The 9,176-nt window shown below is 40.0% G+C and overlaps 1 protein-coding gene across 1 annotated transcript in view; it reads left to right on the top strand.

The window, feature by feature from the left end:
* Positions 1 to 8,147, top strand: part of LOC149314771 (cytosolic phospholipase A2 delta-like) — a 36,721-nt gene extending 28,574 nt beyond the window's left edge. Inside the window, exons 16-20 of the mRNA XM_089523142.1 lie at positions 1,357 to 1,464; positions 3,003 to 3,194; positions 5,177 to 5,343; positions 7,619 to 7,805; positions 7,948 to 8,147. Coding sequence (XP_089379268.1) covers positions 1,357 to 1,464; positions 3,003 to 3,194; positions 5,177 to 5,343; positions 7,619 to 7,805; positions 7,948 to 8,147 — 854 coding nt within the window. The remainder of the gene's footprint in view (positions 1 to 1,356; positions 1,465 to 3,002; positions 3,195 to 5,176; positions 5,344 to 7,618; positions 7,806 to 7,947) is intronic.
* Positions 8,148 to 9,176: the final 1,029 nt, after the last annotated feature.

Below are 9,176 nucleotides of genomic sequence, written 5' to 3' on the forward strand. Positions count from 1 at the left end.
GTCATGGCACTCCTTTGGTGCAGTGTTGCACCAAAGAAACACTGAAAAGCCATTGCCGTGGTGGTAAGGGCAGCTTTTTTCCGGATCTAAAGGGAGCATCATTTTCCTGTTCTTTTTAGAGCCGTCAAAGCTCCAGATTGGGGCATGACTTGCAGTTGCTGTGGCCCCAATCTGGCACTGAAAGGTGTGGCAGAAAGCCACTCCTTTGGGACCATCTGTCAAACCCCTAAATGTACCAAATAGCTACTGGGCAGCAGTGGTAGTGAGGTGTGTATGGATCTTTCAGGGCAGCAACAATAGTGAGGGGTGATACTGGCAGAGGAAGTGGTACCATAGCTAACATTTGTTAGTACTGTGCAGAAGGAGGCACGGTAACCCCCTTTTGAATGTCTTTTACTACAAAAAACCCTAAGATGAGACAACCTAAAATGAAACAAGAGATAGTGTCAGACGATGAAACTCCCAGGTTGGATGACACTTAGTGAGCTGCTGAGGTACAGCAGAGGACAACTATGAGTAGTGCTGTGGCTAATGAAGCAACTAGACTAAAGCTGAAAGGACATTCAGCTGTTGATGTGCTCAGTAGTGAAAAGAAAGTCCAATGCTGCACAAAACACATATTATAGGACCATGAAATATGAGGTGATTCACTTATCTTTAAAGTAAACAATGAAGACACTGAAATAATTCAAGATTTTCCATTCCTTGGCTCAATCAAAATGGAGACTGCAGTCAAGAAAACCAGAAGAAAACTAGGACTTGGAAGGGCAGCTATGAAGGAACTAGATAAGATCCTGAAGTGTAAAGAGGTATAAATTGACCACTGAAGTTGGGATTATCCATGCCATCATATTTCTCATTTCTTTGTATGGTAGTGAAAGCTGTACACTGAAGAAAGTCAACAGAAAGAAAATAAATTCACTGCCAAGACAAATGGTTCCTAGAGCAAATCAACCCTGAACTGTCCCTAGAAGATGACTAAACTGAGATTGTTGTACTTTGGACATATAATGAGAAGATATGAAACATTAAAAGACAATAATGCTGGGCAAGGTAGAAGGCAGTAGGAAAAGACTGCATCAACAGATGGATAGATTCAATTAAGGAAGTCACAGCCCTGAGTCTGCAAGACCTGAGGAGGGCTGTTGAAGATAGCGTGATTTTGAGACCTCTCATTCATAGGGTCACCATAAGTTGAAATAGATTTGATGGCAGTTAACAACAATTGAATAAAGAAATATTCAGTGCTCAATACTCATTACTCCATAAATTTTGAGTAATTATGAACTGATTAATGAGATGGGACAGTGTATGCCAGACTAATGGATATTTTCCTGAATATCTTTTGCTTTGTAGCATTATGGAGTAACATCCTTGCTGTGAATTTTCTTGATGTCTGGAATTGCCTGAGCAGTACAGATGAATCTTGGCAGAAACTTATCCAAAGCAAAATAAGAAACATTGGTAGGATTTTTTTTGGTGGATTTTTCGGGCTTGTTCTAGAAGAGTTTATTCCTGACGTTTCACCAGCATCTGTGGTTGGCATCCCTCTGAAGTATCCCTTACAGAATACTTGAAAATTCTCCTTGGCTCTCTCACAGAAAGACATTCCATGGCTGCACTGCAGAAATAATGCCATTTCACATCACTTCAACTGCCATGGCTCAATGCTATGGAATCCTGGTATTTGCAATTTGTTAGAGCACAAGAGCTCTCTGGCAGTGAAAGCTAAATATCTCACAAAACTACAAATCCCAGAAGTCCATAGCATTGAACCATGTCAGTCAAGGTGGTGTCAAACTGTATTCTTTCTGCAGTGCAGATGCAGCCTCTGAGTTCCCTGGAAAGAGTTTATATCTATTTTGTAGAAACCCCTGCCTAGTGGAGGCTCTATCCAGGTCACATATCTCTCTGATATAACAAAGCAAATGTTGTGATGAGGAGATATGACACACAGGAACATCAGCTGAGGACCACCTCTGAAAGTGTGAAATGTCTGGCTTATAGATACTCCGGAAAAACTCAAGGAAAAAAAATCATTTTGAAGGAAAGTTAAGGGAATTGCCTAAATGCCCAAATGTGTTACCCTGTAGTTCAGCAAAGACATATACATCTGAATGTTCTTTCATGAACAAAGAAGTACATCTTTTTAAAGATGCATAGAGGTTCACAAGTGAGAACACCCTGGTAGATATCTTTATGATTAATGAATTAATAGTTTCATTATCCATTATTTATTATTTATTTAATTGTATCATTTAATTATATTCTGTTATATTAGAATCATACAATTATGTTAAAAGGGTTGTGCAGGCCATCTAATCTATCTCCTTGGTTGCTGCATAAAATCCAAAGCTAAAGCTTCCAAAAAGATGGTTAACCTCTGCTTGAAGATCTCCAATGAAGGAAAGCATATCAAGAATATTGTCTTAAAGTTCAACCCTAGGCAATCCTCCTTTAATGTAAATCCCTTAGATCTACTACTGTCCTAATGAATGTGTGTCTGTATTGTGTGCTTTCAAGTTGTTATGGCAATTCTAAGGTGAAAACAGTTTTCTTGCCAAGATTTGTTCAGGGGGGTGGGGTTGCCATTGCCATCATCTGAGGCTGAGAGAGTGTGACTTGTCCATGATTATCTGGAGGGTTTTCATGGCTGAGCCAGGATTTGAACCTTGGTCTCCAAAGTCATAGTCCAATACTCAAAGCACTACACTTATGCTGGGTCTCCTAAGTAATGAATATTTGCTCTCTTGAGGTATTTGAAGAGTAATATCAATTTTACACTTAGACTTCTCTTCTAGACAAAATGTTCTCAGTTCCTTCATTCTTTCCCCACAGTATTTATTTTTTTTATCTGTCCTTAAGTATCTGTCCAACTTGTCTATACGTCTTACATGTGTTATCCAGAACTAGGCTTATGAATCTCCAGATGCTACCTGACAAGGCCATACTGGGGTAGTGAGAAAAACTGCATTTTCTGTCTCTTTATTTCTCTTGTACAGAAGAAAGTTATGTTCCACCAAAAAGCTCCACCTACTTGGGGACCTCTTGGATGTGTCCTGATGGGATGCTTTTCAAAATTATAAGAAATGTTTTAACTGATTGCCCCCTCCACTATCACATCCACAACTTCCTTAAAGGGTTGCACATGCATAAAGACTACTATCAAGACAGCCAATTTTCTGTATGGAAAGGTAATTGTAATTTCAGTCTTTTATTACCCTGCTGAAAATCTTTCACTGACTTTTCAATGAGCATGCTCTTGTGTAGTTAGGAAACAGTTATCCTGTCTTTATAATACACAATCTTTAGTTACTAAAATGTAATGGGTGGGATCATATTGGTGGCTTATGTGCACTTGTGTGACTTATCCAGATGTATGCCTCTTTCTGGATGGTGTGCAAGGGCTATTCTCTTTGCCTCTCATACAAAATGGCCCATCCACAGTTGCCAAGGCCCAGAATGGTTTTCAACAATACAGTTGTACATTTAATTTTGAAATGCAGGTGCTCATCCTGGCAATCCCTAGACCTCTGGAGATGCTTTGATTAAGAGGGGTTGGACTGGATGGCCCTTGTGATCTCTTCCAACTCTACAATTCTATGATTCTATGACGAAATAACCTGGACCCAAGGTTTTATAAGTCAAAAGCAGCACTTTGAATTGTGCCTGGAAACAGACTGGCAGCCAATGTAGCTATTGCAACATGTGAGTTGTACGGTCCCTGTAGCCAGCCAAAGTTAACTACTTGGCAGCAGCTTTTTGGGCCAGCTGAAGTGCATAAAAATTAAAAAAACTCCCACTACAACAACAAAAAGGAAAAAAATGCCTGAAATAACAAAGCAAAACAAAAACAAAAAGAACTCCAGAGCCCCCCCAAAACTAAAAAGCAGCAATATATAAAAATTATGAACTAGGCTATGGCTGAAAGTGTAAAAGAACATTAGATTTGTGAAGTTGAAGGCTTTCATGGCTGGCATCCATAGTTTTTTTATGGGTTTTTCGGGCTATGTGACCATGTTCTAGAAGTGTTTATTTCTGACGTTGGCAAAACGTCAGAAATAAACACTTCTAGAACAGGGCCACATAGCCCGAAATACCCACAAATAACATTAGATGTCCTTACAGTATTTTCTATTTCTCCACATGATGTCACTATTTTACAACTTCTAGTCAATGTAGCCAGTGAATTGAAAGCTTCATTTTCACACCAGTTTCCAAACTATTTACAAACCTTTCAGATGTCTAAATTGGAATTTTGAAGACACATAGAGCCTTTTCTTTGGTTTTCCCCTTGCCTGGGGGGCACTTTTTGCCAATTTACTTCTTTGTCTTGACAATTGCCACACCTTACCTGTCTCTTTGTTCTCTCAGCTGATAAGGGACATGCCATTTTCCCAATCTGGAAGTCTCCTTCAGGAAGAACATATCATACATTGTTAAAGCACTAGGATTTTGTGACTGACGGATGATGATGATTGCCACCACTTCCTCCCCACCCTATCACTCTTCCCTATTCCCTCTAAATTTGGTTGATAACGTCACAGGCATATGAATGTTTGCAATAACAACATATATTATTGTGAGCTACCACTTCTGCAATACAAATTAATTGGAGGTAGTTTGGTTTTGAACAGACAATTAATATTCATTAATAAGGATATGTTTAGTGGTTTGTGAGGATCTGCTGCTGCTGTGCTTGAGGCTGGAGCTCTAGGGATTGCCAGGATGAGCATCTGCATTTCAGAATTAAATGTACAACTGTATTGTTGAAAACCTTTAGGAATCACAAGTGGCTGGAGTCACCTTTTACTTCCTTCTCATTTTCTGTTTTTAGATGTAGTATATATATGCTTTTCCTTTCATCCAACTCCACAATTGCATTATTCCTCTCCCCCCTTTTTTACCTTGTACTTTAGTGCAAAGCACTGTTGTCAGCTGCTGCATAGCAGTGTGATTGATGTCCAGGTTATTTCATAGAATCATAGAATTCAGTTCTTTCTAAAACCTCCATGAAATAAATATACTCTTTCTTTTTAAATTTAGCAATTTGTATTTTTGCCTTCTGTGAGTCTTTCTTAAAAATACTGGAATCCTGTGGAGAATACCGCCTCCCCCCAAAGGTGGGAGAAATTAGATTACTATCCAGTTCTTTACTATACAATTTTCTTTTCAGATAGTCAACTGGACCAGTTTCCAAATCAGCTTACACCATCAGAAGATGACATTTGCTTGGTTGATGCTGCATATTTCATCAATACTAGTTGTCCCCCCCTTCTGAGGAAGGAGAGAAAAGTGGATGTCATTTTATCATTTGATTATACTCCAGATAACCCTTTCCAGGTCAATGCTAAGCTATTTTTCAGTGAATACTTTGCTTTCCCTACAAAACTTTCAAAATATATTGTAGAGTGTCCAGTTCCTGGGGATGTGTGGTCTGCACCCTCAGCAGCTACCACTTTTATTACACTTACATTACAAGATGTGCTTGCCAATATTCCTCTTTCTACACAACTACTGAAAGTGCAAAACTCCTCGCCTTAAGCAATGAGCCCCTTTAAAGATGAAATCAAGCAAGCAGATAAAAGTTTTGGAATAAAAACTAAGATTATGGACACTGATTGTAGAACAGGTTCCCACCTTGCACTCACCTGCCCCTTAAAGTAGCTCTGGAGCATGGGAACCATTTGGAGCAAATTTGAGGTATGTGCAGAGGCTGCAAAGAGATGGTGAGGAAGGCGAAGTCCCAGTGTGCAAATGGAAGGCTACGCATGTAACCTTGGATGTAGCCCTATAATCTCACCAGTAGGATATATTGTCCAATAAACTGAAAAGTCTGTCTGTTTGTAAAAGAAACAAAGAAACAATTGCAAATGATCTGAACAAAATAATTTATATATTCAATGTTTAATTGGAGATTTCACTGTGGGCCCATTCCCACCTACCAGAAAATCCATTTCCTGAACCGATTCCTGAAACCGGTTCTGAAAAAATGTAGTTCCCACTATGTTTGCGCCAGTTTCAGGAATCAGTTCAGGAATCGGCACGGGGGGCAGCTTGATTGCCTGGCCCATCTCTGGCCTCTCCTGGCCCCCAAATCCCCAGCCCAACCTCCTTACCGGCTTCTTTGGCCACTGGCCAGGTTCTCTGCAGCCTTTTAAAAAATTTCTTGCGGCTGGGAAGGCCGGAAAGAGTTGCAGAGAAGCTGGGAGAAAGCCAGAAAGGAGGTTGCAAGGCTTCCAGCTTCTCTGTGATTTCCTTCCGGCCTCCCCGGCCACAGGAAATTTTAAAAAAGGCGCAGGGAAGACGGTCAGCAGCCAAAGAAGCCGTTAAGGAGGCTGGGCTGGGGATTTGAGGGCCAGGAGAGGCTGGCCCATGCCAGCTGCCCCCCTGGGCCAGGCTGCCAGTGGGAACCAGGCCAGATTCGAATCCGATTCGAATCCGCCTGGTTCCCACTTGGGCTGAATAGATTTACAGTGGACCCTTGTTATAAGCTGGGGGTTGGTTCCAAGATCCCCCATGTATAGCAAAATCTGTGTATGCTCAAGTCCCGTTAAATATAATGACTTAGCAAAATGGTGTCCCTTATACAAAATGGAAAATCAAGGTTTGATATTTGAAATTTATACTTTTTTTTGGAACAAACCGTGGTTGCTTGAATCTGTGTATAAGAAATCCGTGTATAAGAAGGCCTGACTGTATTTCTAATTTTTCTTTTTGACGCGGGTTAAATGGTCAAAAACAAACAAAAACAAACAACTTCATTTATATACCGCTTCATACTGAACTAACAGTATCTAAGCGGTTTACAACTGTAAACTAATTGCCCCCAACAATCTGGGTACTCATTTTAGCGACCTCCTCATAAGGATGCAAGCCTGAGTCAAGCTTGAGCCCTTTCGCTGGTATTGAACTCACAAACTTATGGTTTTGAGTGAGTGGTTGCAGTACAGACATTTAACCACTGCGGCACAGGGGCTCCTAAGCATGCCCCCCCTTTCTGAATCATTTTCTAAAATCGGATTCAGTAGGAACCATCCCAATGTAAACATAGTGGGAACAAGGCCTTTATCATAGGACCCACACATTTGTTTTAAACTGCCCTCTAGAGCAGTGGTGTCATGGTGTGTGTGTGTTTGGAGGGGGAAAGGGAGGGTGCAGACCACACCAGGTGACACCCCAGAGGAGGGGTGACACCCATTTCGGTCCTGATCCTCCTTTCGTGTAGGAGGGGCAAATGCATGCCTTTCCCAGATGCTCTGTTGCTGTGCTTTCTCCCTGGGGAGGAAGCTGAGTGATGAAGCAGTAGGAGGAGTGAATGTATCCTTCCCACCCTCCACACTGGATGACACCCTATCTAGTAATGCCACTGCTGTAGAGGAAGCATTCCAAAAAGCAATAATTTATTTTGTTACTAATGCCATTCTTACCCCTTTCTTCTTTACATGCAGATACCTGTGATGTGTTTTATTTTAAATGCAGGCTAATTGAAGTTCTTTCCTGTAATTATGATTGCTTGATCATCTTTATAAATAAACAAATTGCATTTATTTTGTTTTAATTTGTTTTGCTAAGTTGTCTTTTAATGCTAAGGATACTCTTTCTTCTTACGTTAAAGTCCATAGAACAGACTCAGAAATACTGTTTGGAACAGGGAATTCCTTTCCCCAGGATTCTACTGTGTGAAGAAGACATGAAGAATCCAAGAGAGTGTTATCTGTTTGTGGATGATGAAAATAGAAAAGCCCCTATTGTACTTCATTTCCCACTTGTGAACGATACCTTCCAGAAATTTAAAGAACCAGGTAGATTTCATGTCTAACTTGAGATATCTTATCTTGTAATATAACACATAATCAGCAATTCAACAGTATTATGTGAACGAATTAGCACTGAACCCGACCGTCTGTTTAATAGACAAATGAATTTTGCTTTAATATTTTGCAGGAGTGGAACGTGGTCAATATGAAAGGACTGTCCCCCTCTCTGGGCATTGCTCTCCATACCATTTGATGAACTTCAGATACAGTGAGAAAGACTTTGATGCACTCCTTAAGCTGACCGATTACAACATCAGGAATAACAGAGATAAGATCCTGAAGGCTTTCTCCTTAGCTATAGAATGGAAAAAAATGTCAGGCAATTAAATCTGTACCTAGGCAGCCAAATCTTTTAGGGTTTCTTCTCTGTTCTCCCCTTCCGCCTTCCGGTTATCTGGCTTCCATGTCCTTATATAACGTCAACTGTCAACTGCTGAAGCTAATTGCAGTCAGTCATAAAACAACTAAAAGCTACAATCCTGGACAAACCCATCAAAGTATCTGAGCAAACATGTTTAGAATTTTATAGTAAAAATTCCAAAGTGAAGACATCTTGCTCCTTTTCACCTTTGCTTGTTCTTTGGCCCAAAGGAGTCTATTGCTACCAGAGAACAAACAAACAAAAGTATTTTTGAAGCACTTATAAATGAATCAAATGGAAGCAAATGTGGATGTATTGGGCACATGACAACAGCACATAGCATACACACTTGGGCTCACTTTGAAATGATCTTTGTGTGGTAATTTCAGTAGCAATTACTGTAGTCAAAAGATATGTGTGACATGAGCATAGGATGTGAATTACAAGTTTCACCTTCTATTACAAGTTTGCTACATAATGCAAATATTTCTATCAATGCTGCTGCTTTTTTATTTCAAGGCTAGGTGGGACTGGTTGCTTATACAGCACTTTATGTGGTAGCCAAACTCTTCATGTGCTCAGATAGGTTGTGCCATAAATTGATCCCACCCCTGAGATGGCCCCACCCCTGTGATGTAACTTCCTGTAGCCTTGTTTTGGAAATTAGCCTAATGGAAAAACAGCCTTGGTGGGTGGGAAGAAGCCATGGAAAAGGCAGGGGTTTATACTTCCTCATCTATATGATTGGAGTTCTCAAATTCTTAATGTTTCAGTAACTTAAATCCTCAGTCATGTCATGGAAACTGCCATTAAGGTAACAAATAATCAAAACTTGGAATGGTTATGCTTGAAGCAATGTGTTGCTCATTAATTTTGCTCATGAGTGATACCAGATAATTAATACTGTTCTGTCAGCATTAATTTTTAAACTTTTAAAAAAAATGTTATTAGCTTTTAAAACGTAAAACATAAAACATATATTACCCAAAAAGAAC

Source organism: Sceloporus occidentalis, unplaced genomic scaffold (genome assembly GCF_023333645.1).
Source record: "Sceloporus occidentalis isolate IW3139 unplaced genomic scaffold, rSceOcc1.0.p SCAF_4, whole genome shotgun sequence".
In the NCBI taxonomy this organism is placed as follows: domain Eukaryota; kingdom Metazoa; phylum Chordata; class Lepidosauria; order Squamata; family Phrynosomatidae; genus Sceloporus; species Sceloporus occidentalis.